The sequence below is a fragment of the Otolemur garnettii genome, unplaced genomic scaffold, assembly GCF_000181295.1.
Source record: "Otolemur garnettii isolate 467f Iridium unplaced genomic scaffold, OtoGar3 scaffold00058, whole genome shotgun sequence".
Taxonomy (NCBI): domain Eukaryota; kingdom Metazoa; phylum Chordata; class Mammalia; order Primates; family Galagidae; genus Otolemur; species Otolemur garnettii.
In genome coordinates this window covers 9031909-9052072 of record NW_003852453.1, presented here as the reverse complement: position 1 = coordinate 9052072, position 20164 = coordinate 9031909, and the positions used below count along the sequence as shown (strand labels likewise).

Below are 20164 nucleotides of genomic sequence, written 5' to 3'. Positions count from 1 at the left end.
AAAAAAAAAAAAATTGAGGGGGGAACTACAAAAGAACATTCTTACTGACTCAAGAGAGCAGCCAAAGGCAGCGCCAACAGCTCAGGGGGTAGGGCACCAGCCACATACACCCATGCTGGGGGGTTTGAACTCAGCCTGGAACAGCTAAACAACAATGACACTGCAACAAAAAATAGCCGGGTGTTCTGGCAGGCGCCTGTAGTCCCAGCTACTTGGGAGGCTGAAGCAAGAGAATTGCTTAAGCCTAAGAGTTTGAGGTTGCTGTGAGCTGTGATGCCATGGCACTCTACCAAGGGCGACACAGTAAAACTCTCTCTCAAAAAAAAAAAAAAAAGACAGAAGCTAAAACATTCAACTCTTGGAAAAAAATGTAGCCCCCACTCCTACATTATATTTACTCTTATGACAGTAATGTAGGAGACGCCAATATCTGAGCAAGATGATCTGCAGCTGAGGTGTGGACCTCGGGCCATTCGTCCACAGGAGTTCCTTGTGGAAGAAGAGCCCGTGCCCTCAGCCCGTAGTCATCGTTAATTTCTCCCCTCACCTGTATCATTCCCTTTCCATAAAAGGCTGGTGCGGAGGTTGCTGGGGCTACCCGGAAAGTAAGGGCTAGCCAGCCTTCCACAAGCTTGTACTTCTAATCCGCTTCTCACCTGGTTCCCTCCTGTGCTAACCGAGACCAGGGCCACAGGAGCCCGACGGGTTGTGACACAGTAAGTACCTAGAGCAGCTTTCCCAGGCAGCTAGCAGAAAGCAAAGGGCAGGTACTGGTGCCCTATGGCTGAGGCTACCTCCTGGGCCACCTGGCAGCCATCATGGCCAAACAGATACTGCTGGGCTGGAAGGTGGTGGTTCTGTGTTGCCAGGGCATCAATGTTTCTGGCAACTTCTACAGAAACAAGCTAAAGAACCTGGCCTTCTTCCACAAATGGATGAACACCACCCATCCTGCAGCCCCTATCATTTCTGTGCCCCTAGACATATTTTCTAGCAGACTGGGCAAGGCATGATGCCCCACGAAACCAAGTGAGGTCAGGCTGCCCTGGACCTCAAGGTGTTTGAGGGATTCCACCCTATGATAAGAAAAAGCAGATGGTAGTTCCTGCTGCCCTCAAGGCTGTGTGCTTGAAGCCTGGGAGAAAGTATGCCTATCCGGGGTGCCTGGTACACGAGGTTGGCTGGAGTGCCAGGCAGTAAGGAGGAGAAGAGGAAAGAGAAGGCCAAGATCCACTACCAGAAGGAAAGCAGCTCATGAGGCTATGGAAACAGGCAGAAAACGGAGAGAAGACTGACAAACACACAGAGCTCCTCAAGCCTCTATTCCTCGTGCTTGGCCTGACTTGCCTTCCTCCACTGCCACCCTGGGATGTGGGGGACCCAAGGGCAGCAATCCAGATGCCAAAGGCAACCGAGGACTTAAAAAGCTGAGAACGTGGAAAAGGACTTAGAAACTCCAAGTCTATAAAGTTAAATGACACTAGGACTTACACAGACATAATTTATCTATGACCTACTTGTCCATGAGAGTTTTAGAAAATCAACAGAACTACCAATTAAGTTTCAATAACGGAGGGAGCCTTGCTTTGTGAATGGGACATCTGCTTTAACTTCCCACGGGTCAACACTGTACTCTGCAGCTGGCAAAATGTGACACTTGAGGAAACAGTACAAGCTTGGTGCTGCCCAAGTATTCAGAGATGCACAGACTAGAAAGGCAAGATGTGCAACCAAGGGGGGACAGGCATCGTCTTGCTCCTAGTTCCCTGTACTTTGTGATCTGGAAACAAACTACTGTCAAAGAAAAAAAATAATCCAGAGCAGATAACATCCCCATGTTAACACTAGAACTCAGTTCTTTCTCAGTTCAAGAAATATAGACTGGGCTCAGCGCCTGTGGCTCAAGCGGCTAAGGCGCCAGCCACATACACCTAAGGTGGCGGGTTCGAATCCCCAGCCCGGGCCCGCCAAACAATGATGGCTGCAACCAAAAAATGGCCAGGCGTTGTGGCGGGCGCCTGTGGTCCCAGCTACTTGGGAGGCGGAGGCAGGAGACTCGCTTGAGCCCAGGAGTTGGAGGTTGCTGTGAGCGTGATGCCATGGCACTCTACCCAGAGGGGATAGCTTGAGGTTCCATCTCAAAAAAAAAAAAAAAAAAAAAAAAAGAAATATAGACTGAAGAGATGGCTGACAGTTTCCGTGCCTCCTGTCAGAATCTCAGCAACTTTTCAGATCTACCAAAGGCACAAACAGCTGCTCCCCCTGCATCCTCCTATGGCCTTTCCCTCAGGGTTATAGGAGTGTGTGCTCTGCTATCAGCCTCGCTAGGTTTGAATCCTGACTCACCACTCACCAGCTATGTGACCTGAGAGAGTTACTTGCCTTCTCTGAGCCTTAGTTGCTCAAATACAATAAAGGGTTGCAGAGAGTAAGCAAAATCTTAAATCCAGCCGAGTTTCTGACATACAGTAAGTACCAGTAAATCACAGTTCTTATGGAAAGCAGCACAGTTTTTTCCTGCCCCACTATCCACATTATACTCTCCTTCAGGGAAGAACCACATCTAATTCACAGGGAGCAGGATCCTGGCCCAAAGATGGGCCAGGCCTGGCACAGCATAGACCCTAAATACACATTGATGGATCAACAGCCCAAATGATGATGTGTGACAGAGTGGCTGCCAGCCCAGCAGGCAGCACTCTCCCCAGTTGCCCTCTGTTGGGACTCACTCACTTTCCTATTCCACCATCAGTTAGGAGGCTACTTCCAAGGCTTTTCAGAGGCAGCCTCTCGGGTTACTGACAAGAAGCAAACAGAATTGCTCCTCACTCAGATGGCTTGTTGTCACTGACTGCTCACTCATTTCTTCAAGTGCTCTTGAAACTTGCTTTCTGACTTTGAGAGTAACACTTACCCATGTGGCCCATATTTACTAACTAACATCCTTAGGGGAGCCATTTATGACCTAATGGTCAGCACACCCAAGCAGGAACTACTGTGACCAGTTTCTGCAGGCTGAAGAGCTTCTATCCCTTCCACCCTGTGATCATCTCTGCCCGTGATATGGGCTGACAGTGGGGTCAGGCAGGCAGTCCGGAAAATCTGAGAGGCAGGAAAACAACTGGCTGCCAAACTGTTAATAAAACTTTTCTGAGCTCCTGAAAATCTGGTTTGTGACTGTCATTCACAGACTGAATCTGAATTCAAGGCAGGAAAGAAGAAACAGATCCTGCTCCCAAGCCACCCAGTACCAATGCTGCCTCCCTACCAGTACTCACGCCTTGACATCTGCTGTCTCCTGGGATGTGCGTGTGAGGGTACGAGAACGCAGGCGCTCGCCCGCCTGCTGGATCTCCTGTAAGTTCCGTTCCACATGGGGAAGCTCAGAGATGCCCTCAGTCTCTGCAGCAAGCTGTTCAGCTTGCTGAAGGAGTTCACCAAAGCCTTCAGTATCCATTGGAGATGCAGATCCTAGATGGGGGGAAAAAGAGGAGGCCTCAATCAAGGGAAAGACAGGCTTTAAACACTGCCTGAATCTGTTACAAGCTTAATGAAACAGTAGAACTTTTGTAAATAGACAAGGAGACAGCTCATCAACAAGCAGGATTTGTTCCTGAACATAGCCCAAGAACAGGCCTGACAGAGAAAATGAGTCAGACTGTGAAGAAACAGATCATTTCTGTGCGTACTGACAGCCCCAAGACTGATTTCTGCCACCAGAACAAACGCAAAGACATCAAGCCACAGACTAAAATCCCTGCCTCCTTCCATAATAGACCCAAGCAGATAAGAAAATGGAAGCCACTAGAGCAACCTCTGCACCTCTTATTCCTCCACCCGTCTCAGAAAAACACTAGCACCTGAAAAGTGTCAGGCAATTTATAAGACTTTATCTCATATGATCCTCACACAACTCTGAGGCTTCTCAGTAGGCAGAAGCAGCAACTCCAGTCTACAGAAGCTCAGTTACATGCCCAGAATACTCTTTGCTGTAATTTGGCTGAACAAAGACCATTAGAATACAGGTCTTCTTCTTCTTTTTTTTTTTTTTTGAAAGTTTTTATTTTATTTATTTTTCAATTTTTTGGTGGGGGCTGGGTTTGAACCCACCACCTCCAGTATATGGGGCCGGTGCCCTACTCCTTTGAGCCACAGGCACCACCCAGAATACAGGTCTTCTGATGAAACACCAACTCTCCTCCCTCCCTCAGTGTTATTCTAACACACCTGCTTCTTTACTAACATAAAAGACATTCTTTTTTTATCCATGTCCAGGGCTCCATTCACATATTCTTTAGCTTCCGAGGTTACTGAGGACAGCAATCTGTCTGCTTATTATACATGGTATTCAGGACATTACACTTAATTGTTACTATACCTACCACTTTTAGAAATACCATTACTACTAATAATTATACTAGCATAACAGGCTTCTGATCTTTAGCGAGATGACCTGTGTCTCCAACAACTGTTCAGCAGAAGTCCTATAAGGGGTGATATTTCATAGATATTACAGATTTATCCATCTCATATATACTCTATCATCTCTATATAAGGTTCTTGACCAAGAGAATGTTTTTAACTCCTACCAGTATTTAAATTAACACAAGATAAAAAGTATCACCATCCTAAAAATACTTTACATTGCTGAAAGGTTAGGAAGAAAATTCTTTAAACAGTAGCTCTTGATCATACTTTTCTTCCTTTTAATCCCACAGCTTCTACTGCAAATGTGAAATCCCACTGGTCTAGAACTGTAGTTAAAATGTTAACATAATATATACTTATATCTCAGCTATGAAGCACAGGTTAATGTTAAAAGGACACTGTTACCACCATAAATCCACAGCAGGAGAACAAGGACTTTTTAAAATGAGCATTAAAGGACATTAACTTTAAAGGCAAGGGCACAAGGTTAAAAAATAAAAAGAGCTCAGCTGGAGTAAACATGAAAACACTGGTATTCTTTATGAAGTTCCAAGCTGATTTTAATCTTTAACAAAAATTCATATACATAATAACTCTTAACCTAACGTTTCTAGAAAACCATTGTAATTTTTTTTTTTTGGCCCAATACCATCAGGCTGTAACTGGCAATCTGTACCTGTGGGAAATGGGAATGGGAGAACTGGGAAGGTGTTCTCCAGGACAGAAGAAGCAGAAGAGTATTGGGGAGGCGGGCAGAAGTTTATTAAAACAACTGCTCCTACCTGACGGAGAAATTAAGTTCAATACCAATGACATGCTACTAACTACAAGAAACATGGTCATTCACCAGAAAGAGGAAAAGAAAATGCTGCCTCCTTCCTCCATTTTTTTTTGTTTACTCACTGATAAAAATAACTTTTTTAACAGAGCCAAAGAGAAAGGAATACTTTTTCTTCCATGAGAAAACTTTGGAAGTTCCTAAATAAAGAATTGAATGGAACAAAACTTTTCTATGTTTAATAAAAGATAAAAAAAGAAAGATAAAGGAAAAAAGAAAGAAGTACATCTAACATTTCACTCCTAAGTCAGACAATTCAGACAAAGGAAATGTTCAACTTCTCAAACGACCAACCCACACAATTCAGAGCAAAGAATTTGAGTATAGGTAATAAATGCAAAAAAAAAAAAAGAAAGAAAAAACTCATGATTTACTTTAACATGGTCCCATAAATAAAGATTTTTTTAAAGCTAATTACACAGAATTATTTTGACCACAGTAAAATAAAGTCTGAATCTCTAAACAACACCCTACACTTAATATGCCCAAAACTGAGCTCTAGCTTTTCACCTCAAAAACCTCTAAATGTGTGGAGACTCCATTATTTAAATGTGTGGGCCCTTAAGGTCCTACAACTTACAACCCATATCCAATCAGCCAATAAAGCCTTTCAAATCTAACTTCAAAATGCATCCAGAATCTTCCTCTTCCCACCATCTCCACCTGGCCACCTCCCTCCAGAATCTTTCAGGAGCCTCCCTCCCTGACCACCTCTTTCTGCCCTGTCTCCTACAATCTATTCTGTCTACTACAGCAACCTGGTAGCCAGTGACCCTTTTAAGGTCAATCAGATCAGATCCCACCTCTGCTTAAACTTCTTATATGAAGTGAAGCTCAGGGCATCTCCAGCCCCATTCCCATTCCTTTTAGGCTCCAGCCACCCTGGAGCCTCCTTGCTGGTCTCCAATGGATCAGGTACATCCTTTCCCTAGAGCCTTTGCACTCCCTGGTTCCTATATAGAATGCTCCTTCCTCAGATATCATGGCTGATTCCCCATCTCTATTTCAGTTCAACTGTCACCTTACCTGTGAAGCCAACCTAAAACAGTGCTATTTAAAAGTGCAACCCACCCCCACCTGCAATACTCCCCCATCTCTCCAACCATCTGTCACCTCTGCAAGAATATAAGCTGCATAGAGACAGTGTTTGGTTCACTGACATAACTCAAGCTCCTACAACGGCACCTGGCACACCATAGGTGCTCATTTATTGCATGAATAGAAGGAGTTTTATCCTTCCTTTGGTGGAGAGTCTGTATTTATCAAAGGCTTCTTGCACTTGCCTACCAAATCAGCACCCACTGGCAAACAGAGACTTGAGCAAAAACATTCCCTTCCGACTACCAACTGATACTTAACATTTCTCAGGCTGCACAGCAGAAGGCAGTGACAGTGTAGATGGCATGAATTCAGATCACACACGGTCCAGACTAATGCTTTCCTTCTAAATACCCAGATTAAAATCCAGTTGTATTTTAAAAGAAATACCCAAGTTTCCAGGTGAACAGAATTCCAAACAAAAAGAATAAATAAATACATATCGAATTTTCCTATATAATTTCAGGGTAGGAATACAAAGAAAATAAGCTTATTCCATGTCTACAAAGAAGAGACAGATGTATATATTAATAATACCATATTTGGAAAAAGCTGGATCAACCCTGCATCATAACTCAACCAGTAGCTTATTCCATGTCTACATAGAAGAGACAGATGTATATATTAATAATACCATATTTGGAAAAAGCTGGATCAACACTACATCATAACTCAACCAGTGGCAATTAATTTTACAAAACATTTTTATTAAAGTTCTCAAATCTAGGCCAGGCATGGTGGCTCATGCCTGTAATCCTAGCACTCTGGGGGGCCAAGGCAGGTAGATTGCTTGGTTAAGGAGTTGGAGACCAGCCTGACCTCTAAAATAGCTGGGCATTGTGGCAGGCGCCTATAGTTCCAGATACTTGGGAGGCTGCGGCAAGAGGATCACTTGATTCTAAGAGTTTGAGGTTGCTGTGAGCTATGACACCATGGCACTCCATCAAGGGCAATAAAATGGGAGTCCCAAAAAAGTTCCCAAGTCTATACTTTGATGTAATCATCCTCCCCATTTCACTAAAATGTTTTATGGTTGATTTCATAAATTTAAGGTTAACTTTTAACCCCTCCACAAAATAAGTATCAGTTCAGACAGTTAAATACTATACAACCCAAGATACTGAAAATTAATCATGAAATAACCTCACTAGCTCTGTGTAATAGAGAGAACTAAAATGATCTAAAGATGGGAGTAGGGGAGACAGTACTCCAAGCTTTGTGCTGGGAAAATCTGGCCAGGCAAAGACTGGATACAGTGGCATCCTTTGGGGAGGTATGAAGGAGGGAGCTAGGAAGAATCCAGACTGAGAACTCATGGAAGTGGGAGACCTGGAGCACTGAAAGTTAATGCAGCAAAACAAGGGCCGGACAAGAAAAGGCCAGCAAGGACATCCTAGCAGCACACTAACTCCTTTATGTTAGCAATGACCAAGCTTTCAGAGGTCTCTGGCAACACTGACAGGCACTGCACAGAGCACAGCAGGATACCAAAGCCCTAAGTAACAAATTATCCCTGTAAGTGGGACTTGTCTTTCTGAGCCTCCATAGACCTCAGTGGGTCTGAGAGCCTTAAAATGAATGGCTTCTTACCATTACTGTTAGAAGGCAGGACTGGCTACCCTTGCTGGGGAAGGACAAAGGGGCACCAGGAGGAAGGCTTCAAAGAGGCCGGCAAGTTTCAGGTTTTTATCAAGTGCTGCTTGCCAGTGTGTTCACTTTGAGAAAACTCATCGATCTTAGACTCTTATGATCTGTAAATTTTTCTGATAGTATACCATACTTTAATTAAAAAGCCTCTCCCCCCAAAAAAGGACAATGACCTGCTGTTTTGCAGAGGATACAGTAGGACACCCCACTATGCTAAAAATGAGAAATGCTATTAGTGGAAAGTTCCCATGATCTACACCTCTTCACTACACCTAGAGCAGTGGTTCTCAACCTTCCTAATGCCACGGCCCTTTAATACAGTTCCTGTGTGTCGCAACCCACAGGTTGAGAACCGCTGACCTAGAGGATGTTTAGTAAATTAACTAAAGGAAAAAATTAAAACTCACAGTTTTAGAGATAGCGCCTACATAGAGCTAAAACAGGCCTGGCCTAACTCACATTTCCTCATAACTAGTCTGCATTTCACCTGTCATTCAGCATCTAAAAAACATGTCCCTCTGGGACACATCAAACATTCACAAATGAGGGGGAAAAAAAATCCCCAAACCACGTATAAGGTGAAATGAACTAAACGCAAAAGCAGAGAAAAAATGCATCAAATAATTCAGTTCATTTGCTATTAACATGTGAATCTTAATTATGAAAAATATGTTCATTTCTACATTATGAATATAACCATGTTAAATATGTAATCAAGCCAGAAAAGAGTAGATAGTCCAACTGCTGAGCAATTCTATGCCATTTTAAATCGGCATTCTTAAAGAGTGGTCCCTTCAAGATTTTGCAGATGGTCTGAATCTTAGTCTCCCATAATATTCATGGTTATTATATTGAAATGTCCATGTATCTGTTTTCTGATACTAATATTAGTTCACTGGTTGCTTTTCTTTTACTTTCAAAGCCATCAGCCACAGTAGGATAACTTCTTGTGGACTCCAAAGCTGGGGAACCAATGAGTCATCCCAGAAATGGCTGTTCCTTACTATCTCTCTTGACTAAGCCTATTTACTCCCAAGGTATACAGGCCGTCCCCAGGTTACAACAGCCAACTGATGTACAACTTGCCTTGCAAACTGGGGCTGTTACAGTAAGTCCTGAGTTACAAACATCTGACTGACCCACGACTGGCACTAATTTTTTTTTCTCTATACATATACATGTGTTTATTTGGTTTCCACTTTTTGCCTTCACAGAATTAAAAAGGCTTAAAATTTAATGACAATAACAATGTTTAAGATAAGGACTAGAAACAAAAACCTTGTAAAGAACAAACCAAGAGGCTCGGCGCCTATAGCTCAACCGGCTAAGGCGCCAGCCATGTACACCTAAGGTGGCGGGTTCGAATCCCCAGCCCGGACCCGCCAAAACAACAATGATGGCTGCAACCAAAAAAAAAAAAAAAAATAGCCGGGCACTGTGGCGGGCACCTGTGGTCCCAGCTACTTGGGAGGCTGAGGCAGGAGACTCGCTTGAGCCCAGGAGTTGGAGGTTGCTGTGACTATAATGCCACGGCACTCTACCCAGGGGGACAGCTTGAGGCTCTGTCTCAAAAAAAAAAAAAAAGAACAAACCAAGATAAATACATTCGGAAAAGAAATCAGACAATCGCTGCAATGAAATATTGAGCAATTATAATAATAATGCAAAAAAGTAACATTCACATTGTCAGATAAAAGTGTGTCTATCAGGTGGCACCTGTGGCTCAGTGAGTAGAGCACCAGCCCCATACACTAAGGGTGGTGGGTTCGAACCCAGCCCTGGCCAAACTGTAACACACACACACACAAAGTATGTCTATCATAGAATGCTTTGACTCTGAGGTCTAATATGGAGTCATCAGTTAACTTCAACTGGCACTTATGAATGAGGGCTATTATTACAGGTTATAGGTAAATGTACCTGTTCCGGGTGGCATCTGTGGCTCAAAAGGGTAGGGTGCTAGCCCCATATGCTGGAGGTGGCGGGTTCAAACCCAGCCCCAGCCAAAAAAATAAAAAATAAAATAAAAATAAATAAATATTTTTTTAAAAAATGTACCTGTTCCAACTTAGAACATTCAAATTCAACTTAAGAACAAACCTACAGAACCTATCTCAGCTACAACGTAACCCAGCTACTACTTGTACTCCAGACAATTGGAGCCTTCACTGCCTCAAAGCTGATGAAGGGGAAGGGGAAATATGAAAGCCTGAGAGCCATCCGTCCCAGACCCGGCTGCCAAATGCTTGCCTAGTTGCTGGTCTCCTGGAACCTAATATTAAACCCGTGTGAATTTTCCCTTTTCCTTATCACCCACAATGCAAACAGCTCAGTTGTCCAAGAATACAAAGGCTGAGAAAGAGATGAAAGAACAAAGATAAGGCCATCTGTCTTTTCTTCAGTGTTAAAAGACTCTCTCTCAACTCACTCACTTGTATAGGGAGATGACACCAACTACTTTCCCTGCAGAATTTCAATATAATCAACAATACATATTATCACTTACTGAGGAATTCTCATTTTACTACATGCCCAAATATCATCTTGTTCAACTACAAACATAGGCAGATACTACTGCTATAGTCTTTGGATGTTGTCAAGGGGGAGCTTTTATATACATCAGAGGAAAAAACTAATGCTGCTATTTATGCTTTTTTATGCCTTTTCCTTCAAAATTTACTACAATGTTCTTCCTTTTTAAATTATTTTTAAATTTTAATATGACTGTAAAATAAATTTTTAAAATACTTTAAACAGAATGAGTAAGCAAAGGACTGGATTCTGAATCCAAGCACCTGGTTCAAATCCAGACTTCACTACTGGCCAAAGGTGGATTTACTACCCTTGAGATAAAAATCTAAATCTCTCCATTTCAATTTCCTCATCTATAAAAATCAGATAATTTCTATCTAAGGGGTTGTTGATACATAGAAATTATTTTATAAACTCTGCTGATTTATATCATTGTAAAATGTTATTTTAGCTTTTTTTCAAAGTTGCCAATTTGGCAACATTTTACCATTTAATTATAATCATCTCTGCTTCAAAAAACTCTTCTAGTAAAATATTTGCTAGCAAATATTTCTAGTAAATCTAATGATCCTACATGATAACTTATCTAGTCACAACTTTATATTATTCTGTAAGCACATCTGGATGACAGCTACAGTTTTTAAATGTATGCTGTATTGCCCACTATCAAACATGGTTTTTATTATAAATCTAAATTTCCACAACAAAGGTATGATTCAAAAGAAATCCAGCAGCTAATTTCAAGCAGAAACCTTGCCCTCTCAAACCTTCTTATTAATCAGACAGTGACAGGATTAAAACACAAGAATAATGTTCAACATTCAACACCAAAGATTGATGTGAAATGCCTCACTTGAGGCATCAAAAGTTTAATACTGGGTCTGCTCTCCTCTTTTCTTTTGAATACATAAACTATGGTTAGATGACAATATCATTCTACTTTTTACTGTATCTGCCAGCTGTCAATTACAACAATCACCAAAAAGAAAATTACATCTTGACAGGCACTATTGCTTCAGAAGCCTCTGGAAGATGAGGGAAAGGAAGATTTAAAAAAATTGTTGTTAAAATACTTTATACTCCTGTGAGACATAGTAAAAGAGATTAGACTTAATCATTATTCAGAAGGAAAAGTTCTGGAGAAAACAAAGAACTAAAATAAATTAACTTAGACAGAAGAGAAAGAACAAGGTGATTTAGCAGCCACACTGCCCTCCATGATTCAGTGTTACGCAGTAAAGAACGATGTGGTATCAGCTTTCCTGATAACATAAAATATTACTTGTATTATTTTCTCTTCAATGAGCCAACAGAAGTAATAACCTGGCATCACATAGAAACATAAATTATCCAAATAAGGAACTTTCTGATAAGCTCTTGGCTGTCCAGTCGAGTAGAAGGCTCACCTGGGAAGGAAGAGCTGTGGACTCCAGCCTGGATCCATCCCAGGTCAGCCCTCTCGCCCCAGAACTGGATCCTCCTTGGAACCCAGTTTCACCACCAGTGTGATAAGGGGATGTCTAAAGGCCTGCTTGCCACGAAGAATCTAAAAACGTGGGATATTTTAATTCATTCTTTAAATTCACTTAATGCCTCTTGGGGAAGGAACCAGCCCATTTTAGTGGTGATAAAAATTATCTATACACAGAACCTTAGGAATGACACTAGACCTATCTCACAAGACGCAAAAGTAGGAGCAGATCCCAGGTCAGCTCCAAAAGGCTTCTACTTCTAGTTCTGGATCTTTCCTCTAAACACTACTCAACTTTGCCCCCAGGAGATAGCTGGCAATATCCAGAGATATTTTTAGTTATCACAACTTGGGGGCAGGAGGCACACACTACTGCATCTAGAGGGCAGAAGCCAGGGATACCACTAACCATCCTACAATGCACACCCCAGCCTCCAACAAAGGATTACTGGGCCCAAAATATCAATGGGCTGTAAACCAACAAAGGTTTCTTTTTGAGACAGAGCCTCAAGCTGTCACCCTGGGTAGAGTGATGTGGCATCACAGCTCATAGCAACCTCCAACTCCTGGGCTCAAGGGATTCTCCTGTCTCCGCCTCCCTAGTAGCTGGGATTACAGGTGCCTGCCACAACACCTGGCTATTTTTTGGTTGCAGCTGTCATTGTTGTTTGGTGGGCCCGGGTTGGATTCCAACCCGCCAGCTCAGGTGTATGTGGCTGGTGCCTCAGCCACTTGAACCACAGGCGCCGAGCCCCAACAAAGGTTTCTTATCCTGAGGACCATGATACCAGCATCTAGGACGCTAGGAAGCCATGGAAATATAGGCATATCTCTCAATATGAGAAAAGCATGATAGCTTTTATCAGATTCTAACAAAGGTACTGGTTCCCCCTCTCCAAAAAATTTTTAAACCACTATATGTAGATACCAAAATATCCCCTGGGCTTTTTATGGTAATATATTCATACCTTGATATGCCATATTGCAATGGAAAAGATCAAACTACAGCTAGTCTTCATCAGCTTGGGTTACCATAACAAAATACTGTTGATTGGGTGGCTTCAACAGAAATTTATCTCCTAATTTGGCAACATTTTACCAATTAATTATAATCATCTTTTTTTTTTTTTTTTTTTTAGAGAGACAGAGTCTCATTTTGTCCCCCTCGGTAGGGTGCTGTGGCGTCACAGCTCACAGCAACCTCCAGCTCTTGGGCTTAGGCAATTCTCTTGCCTCAGCCTCCTGAGTAGCTGGGACTACAGGTACCCACCACATGGATGGAATAACATGGATGAATTTCAAAGACATCATGATATAACAGCGCTGTATGATTCCGTTTATATGGATTTAAAAAAAAAATCCTAACCTACGGTGCTAGAATACTGGTTATCCTTGCTGGGGGCAGGGTGGGGGGGCTGACCAGAAGGAAGCACAACAGAGCTTTCCAGGTACTGTGCCCCCCCAAAGCTGCTATGTTGACACTCTAACCCAGTGGTTCTCAACCTTCCTAATGCCGCGACCCTTTAATACAGTTCCTCATGCTGTGGTGACCCCCAACCATAAAATTATTTTCATTGCTACTTCATAACTGTAATTTTGTTACTGTTGTAAATTGTAATGTAAATATCTGATATGCAGGATGTATTTAGGCAACCCCTGTGAAAGGATCGTTTGACCCCCAAAGGGGTTGCAACCCACAGGTTGAGAACCGCTGCTCAAACCCACATTACCACTGATTTAAGCCTTATCTACCAAATGGTTTACCTCAACACCCATTCTACAAAAATTTCCACGCATCTAAATTCCTTTTCACTCCATTCCTTTATTTCCTTGCCTGACATGGGGAAGAGTTTGTGTCAATGACAATGGGAACGACAACAGCCATTTCTTCTTAAGCTCTGGCTGTGTAAGAGTCACCCCCATGGGCTTTCCTTGTATAATCTAATGTCATCCTCACAGTACCCCTCTGGTGTCCCTTTCCTCTTCATTTCAGCACCTTTATGCTTTGAATTGTTCAAGAGTATAACCCCGGCATTGTCCCTGACTTCCTTCTCCTCTCAGACACACATAAGCAATTCATGTCTACACTAAACTATTCTTAAACATAGATACATGAGTCAGACCCACTTTCTGTCTCTTCCACCTCCATTACCCTGGTCCAAGGGGGATGCAGCAGCCTCCTAACTATCTCCCTGTTCTTACTTTGTCCATTCTTACTCTCAGGTCTGTTCATATCACCGTAGGAATGAGCCTTTGAAGAAGCTCAACACTTGGACAGCCTCCTCACTCATAGACTAAGATACAAAGTCCTTACTCTGTGCTGTGAAGGCTGCCTGTCTGTCCCCTAATCCCAATTCCTTCTACCACCACTCTTCCCCCTGAATATGTGCTTCAGCCCTATGGCCTCCTGTTCTTTAAATATGCTAAGGACACGGCTGCCGTGGGCTTTTGTAGTCACTTTCCTCTGCATCCGCAGTACATTCTCCCCATACATCTCTGTGGCTCATCCCCTTACTTCATTCAGAGATCTGCTCAAAGGTATCGTTTTTAAAAAAACTTCTCAGGACACCCCAGCTAAAGCAGTCCCACCACCCACTCTCTGACATGTCCCAGTTTTATCTCCTTGGTAGCACTTATCAATAGCTGGCATCACATATCCACTTGTTTATCCACTTATTGTCTGTCTCCTAATAAACAGACCTACTGCAAACCTTTTCTGGTACGTCCACAGCTCATTCCTAGGGCACTGAACAATGAGTATTTAATGTTTAATAAATATGTGTTAAATAAATGAAGAGACAAAGATGAGACTGTAACTTTGATTACCTTACAGGCCAACAGGAATTTAGAAAATACGGAGTCCTCAGACATTTTTGGCAAGGTTTGAGGAAGGTTATTCTGGCAGTTAGCAACTGTGTATTTAGGATGTAGCTACTGTCTAAGGGCACTGCTGGAGTTACAAAAATGTATAAAGCATTTCAAGTTTTAGGTTATTTGGGGAAGAAGGGATATAGGTTATCAACAGACAAAAATATGAAGCAAATAAATGAGCTTCAAGGACCCTAATCTATCAAAACAAAGGTGACTCCCATATCTCTGTGGGCAGCCCAAATCTCTTCACAAGCCAGTATTTCTAACTGCCCACCTGACAGCTACACCTAGAAGAACCACAGGTGCCTCAAACTACACACATCCCAAACCAAACTCACTGCTCTCTTCTCTTAGCTGCCACCACTAACACTACTTCCCCTCCTAGGTTCCCAGTTTCTTTTAATAAAACAATTAGCACCCAAGTCAACCAGAACCTAAACCAGTCTCCTTTCACCTTCTGAACATCGAGCCAATCCCCAAGTCTATCTCTTCAAACTTTTGCTCTGACCCTCACACAATCTAAATCTTCCTGTTCCTCTAGCCCTTTCTCCTCATGGTCAGAGATATCTTTCTAAAATGCTCCCCTGCCTTAAGCCCATCAGGGACACCTTCCATCTCCCACAGAAGGAAGTGTTCATCCTTTGACACAGCTACCCAGAGTGCCTTCCACAAAACAGGCACTGCCAGCCTTCCTTACCATCCTGATCTCTTACCACCTTCCCCCAAGTAACAGTTCTCTATTCCAGGTGTCCTCAAACTGTGGCCCACGGGCCACATGCAGCCCACCTAGGACTTTACCCAGCCCACCAGGTGTTTTTGTCACCGCTGCCTGTCCTACTTAGCAGCCGACTCATCCCAGGGCCTTGCAGTCTGGCCCTCCAGTGGTCTGAGGGACCGTGAACTGGCTCCTGTTCAAAAATTTTGAGGACCCCTGCTTCTTTGGACTGCCTGGTGCTGTTTCCTCTTTCCGCTGTACATGCCAAGTGCACAACTGTGCTATAACACATACTCGTCCTCACTTTGTCATATGAAGAGCTTCTACATATGCTGCAAAGTCAGCTGGAGCAGTCCTAAGCACAAACCTCCCCCACACTATTCAAATCTTCTACTATTCTTCCTTAGTGTGGACATGATGATTATTCTTTCCACATATGTCTCCCTCTCTCTCATAGGTGAATTTCTATAGGATAAAGTGCACAGATACTCAACTCTGAATCCTCAGTAGCTATGTCTGGCAGATAAGAGGTATCAAATATATGTCTGTTGAATGAAAGTGACCTATTCCCTGAATACATGTTGGGCTCTCTCACCTCCAGATCCTTGCCTGATCCCTCCCTCTCCTTGGCACATCTAACTTTTCCTCTACCTTAGTTTCTATTTCTGTCCACCAGGAAGCAAGTTCAAACACTCCAGCTCACCCACATCTCCAACTGTGCTCTGAGAAATGATCTCAATATCCCCATGACTTGCTCTCTCATTTCAATCAGGTCACTGTTCAAAGATCCCTGTCCTCCTTTAATAAACTGCCCTGATAATACATTTTATATCTGTATACCTACTGCTGGTGGTGCCACCCCCCATACAAACATCAGTTCACTGAGAGCAGGTCTGTCTCATTCACCTCCACATCCCCAACCCTAAAACAGTGCCAAGAACTTGCAACTGTTTCATATTTATTGAGAATATGTGTGCCTGGCCCAGGTGTTAGAGACATATCAGGGGGGAAAAAACACATAAAAATCTGCTACTCACATTCCCGAGGGGGAGATAAAAAATACACGCGATAGATACACAAAATCTAAGTGCTAAAAACTAAAGCGATAAGGGAAGACAGGAAGTGGGGAAAGCCCACTAGGTGACCCCTACTAAAGTCTTGAGAGTGACAGAGCAAGCCACATGGATTATTATATTACACTGAAAGCACAAAGACGCCAGAGGTTAACATATACCTGACATGCAGAAAGTGTGGGTGGCAGAAAATAAGACTGGGAAAGTAATAGTGAGTCAGGTTATGTAAAAGTCTCACAGCTCACTGTAGGAGGTTTATCTATTATTACTAATTAAGTGGGGACCTACCACAGGGTTTAAGGAACGAAATGATCTGAAAGTCTATGTTTTAAATATTGATCTGTTAGCCTAATAAAAAAGTATTTAAAGCTATTGGCCTGTTTGAGATCATGATGAATGAAAATACCCCAAACACAAACGCACAAGAGAGAAGAGTTAAAACAAAGAAATGAAGAAAAGTTATGATGCCCAAGGCTACCCTCCCAACATTCCCCAGAAAGAATATAAAAGGCGACCCTTATATCTGCTGTAAGGCATATCTCAGGGAAAACAAGCAAACACACACCTCCTTCCTATACCTAGCAGAAAGGCAAACCCACACTAGCAGCTCTGTCAACTGGTCGTCCATACTTTGATCATGGACCCGTGGAGTCGACCCTGTAATCTTCTCAAAAGGGAACCAAGGCAGCCTGGACACTGCCTTTGCAGAGGATGAGAGGCAGTGAGCTTAGAGAAAAGTGGGCCACCCTCGGGTTCCAATCAGTAGCATCCCCCTGGATGCCAGTACAGGAAACAAGCCAAGGGTCAGGAGAAGTTCACGGAATCCTCTCCCCTCACCTCAGACACCCCTTCCCTTGGCAGGCACAGGGGTGTCCTCGAAGGGCAAGCGAGCTGCCAGGGCACGGTCAGGAAGCAGTCAGGTAAAGTGTTGGGGCGGCGAAGGGGCACCGACCTAGCCACGGTGAACTCGGGGGCAACACGGAGGTGGGGTTGAGGGCGTGGCGCGCCACAGCAGAGCGCTATAGTGGGAAAGGGGGGAGTCGGGGGGCTCAGGCTTCATATTCAGGACGAGAGGAAAGGCATCCCCGGGGCGCAGCCCAACGCTATAACGCGGAGTGGGTCAACAAGGCGTACTGTCGCCGGCGTCAGGCGTGCGCGGGCTGCCATGAGGGGAACGAGAAGTATGAGCAGCAGGGCTTCCCGCGTGGGGACGGGGCTCCACCCAGCTTCGGAGTCCGGGTTCGAGAACAAGCCCCGGGTTGGAATGAGGCGACCAGAAACACCCTTACCTTGCACTGCAGCCTTCTCCGCCGCTCCGGTCCCTGCTTGAGAACGCGGCCGCCGCTTCTCGCGCCGCTCGCCCGCCCTTCCTGATTGGCCGAGGCTGGCCACTCCCAGAAGCCCCCGCGCGGCGCGCCGCCAAATGAACTTTATGGAGACCTGGGGAGAAGGACAAGGACATGGGCGGAGCTGGGGGCGTGTCGTGGGCGGGACCAGAGGCGGGGCCTTAGGCTGAACTGTCACGCCGGAGACACCCGCAGCCACCGCCCTTGTTCTTCCCACGTGGTTACAGTTGGCTCTGCTGGGAGAAAACGATTTTGCAATTTCCTGCGCCAAAGGAATTTCTTACCCTTTACTGAGCGCCGTCCAAATGCCAGGCCCTTTTCTAGAAGCTGGGGACACCGTGACGACCACGACAGACAAAATCTCTGTCCTGTAGAGTTCCCAGCCTGGTGAGGGAAATAAAATATAATAAGTAACTGCAGTTTGTCAGGAGAGCTATAAAGAAAACAGTAATGATAAAGAGAATGCTTGAGTGGTCAAGGAAGGCCTCTCTGAGCAGGTGACATCTGAGCTGAAACAAGAATAATGAGAAAAATGATGAGAAAGACTAGGCTTGCAAAGCCCTAGCTGTACAGCATTTCAAGCAGAAGGAAGGAACAGGAGTGAAGGCTCAAGGGGAAGCAAGCAAGAAAGAAGGGGTATGTGCCTTGAAGGTGATGTGCAAGGAAGATTAAGACTCACAGTGGGCTGAGGCCCCATTTAACAATCCTTTACCGCTCTGGGCCTGTGGCTCAGGTGGCTAAGGCACCAGCCACATACACCTAAGGTGGCGGGTTCGAATCCAGCCTGGGCCCGCCAAACAACAATGATGGCTGCAACAACAACAACAAAAAAAAAAATAGCCAGGTGTTGTGGGGGGTGCCTGTGGTCCCAGCTACTTGGGAGGCTGAGGCAGGAGACTTGCTTGAGCTCAGGAGCTGGAGGTTGCTGTGAGCTGTGATGTCACAGCACCCTACCCAGGGGGACAACTTGAGGCTCTGTCTCAAACAAACAAACAAACAAAAAACCCACAATCCTTTAGAACAGTGTTTTTCAACCTTTTTTTTTTTATCTCACTGCACACTTGAACCTATAGTTAAATTTATGTGCCACACTTAAATTATGTTGATCTTAAAAAAAGAAAATGAAAAAGAATATACTTACTGTGCTTTGAACTTCTTTCAAAAATAATTTAATTAATGGTCTTTAAAAACGTTTGTGGCACACCAGTTGAAAATCACTGCTTTAGCACATGGCAAGAAGGTTGAAGTTATTCATCATGTAAATGGAAAGGTAGGAAGGGTTTGAAGCAGGGATTGGTATGAGCTGACACCTTGGCAAAAGATCCCTCTGGCCCTCTGGGTGGGTAATAGATTATAAGCAAGAGAGATGAGCTAGAAGACATCTTAGTCCAGCACAGAAGGATGGTGGAACTAAGGTTGTGGCAGTATCCACAAATGTAAAATGCATTAGTGCTCACAGTGTGCCCAAAATGGAGAAGGCCCAGTCCTTATGATCCAGTGAGGAAGCAAATACATAAGCAGATAGTATTTCGATTTAATGTGGTAAGTGCATGACAGAGCTATGAAAGGATGCTAAGGGAGCTTAACCTAGTTGGGTGGTGAAAGTCAGAGAGGCCTTCCTGGAGGAACTGACATCTCTACTGAGCCATGAGAATGAGTAGGGAGAGCTTAGTCTGGCAAAAGACTGAGGAAAGGCTTTTCCTGTTTCAAGGAATGGAGTAAGTGGTGGCACAGAGGAGAGAAACAGTGCCCTCCCCGTCCTCAATGCACCGGTCCTCTCACCTCTGACAAAGACTTTTCTCCTGGACCAGAAGCCTCAAGAGCCAGGCTCCTCTGAGTCCTCTTCTTAATTGGGTATTAACCTTGGCCTATAAAACTTGAACAAAACACTAGCGGTTTCTAACAGCTCCAGGGCACATCCCTAGGACAGCTCTACTCTCTTAAAATGTCTGCCAGCATAACTCAAGGCTGTCAAAAGAATTTACTATTTGTCCCAGCCAACAACTGAAGATAGGGCCCCTATCTGTCCACCTCTGGGAGTGCAGGAGGCTAACTTCCATAAGTGCCGGGTACTAAGCCCAGATGGATTTCACATGAACCAACCTCTTTCCTGCTTTTTTGTGATTGTTGACAGCCATGACTCTA

The 20164-nt window shown here is 43.9% G+C and overlaps 1 protein-coding gene and 1 pseudogene across 1 annotated transcript in view; one reads left to right on the top strand and one right to left on the bottom strand.

Moving 5' to 3' along the window:
* LOC105887249 overlaps nucleotides 1-1431 on the top strand; it is a 2485-nt pseudogene extending 1054 nt beyond the window's left edge.
* Nucleotides 1-18071, bottom strand: part of NUP93 (nucleoporin 93) — a 114317-nt gene extending 96246 nt beyond the window's left edge. Inside the window, exons 1-2 of the mRNA XM_003792557.2 lie at nucleotides 17963-18071; nucleotides 3279-3471 (exon numbers count right to left, since the gene is read on the bottom strand). Of these exons, the coding sequence (XP_003792605.1) occupies nucleotides 3279-3457 (179 nt within the window). The 5' untranslated portion in view covers nucleotides 3458-3471; nucleotides 17963-18071. The remainder of the gene's footprint in view (nucleotides 1-3278; nucleotides 3472-17962) is intronic.
* Between the last annotated feature and the right edge of the window lie 2093 nt (nucleotides 18072-20164).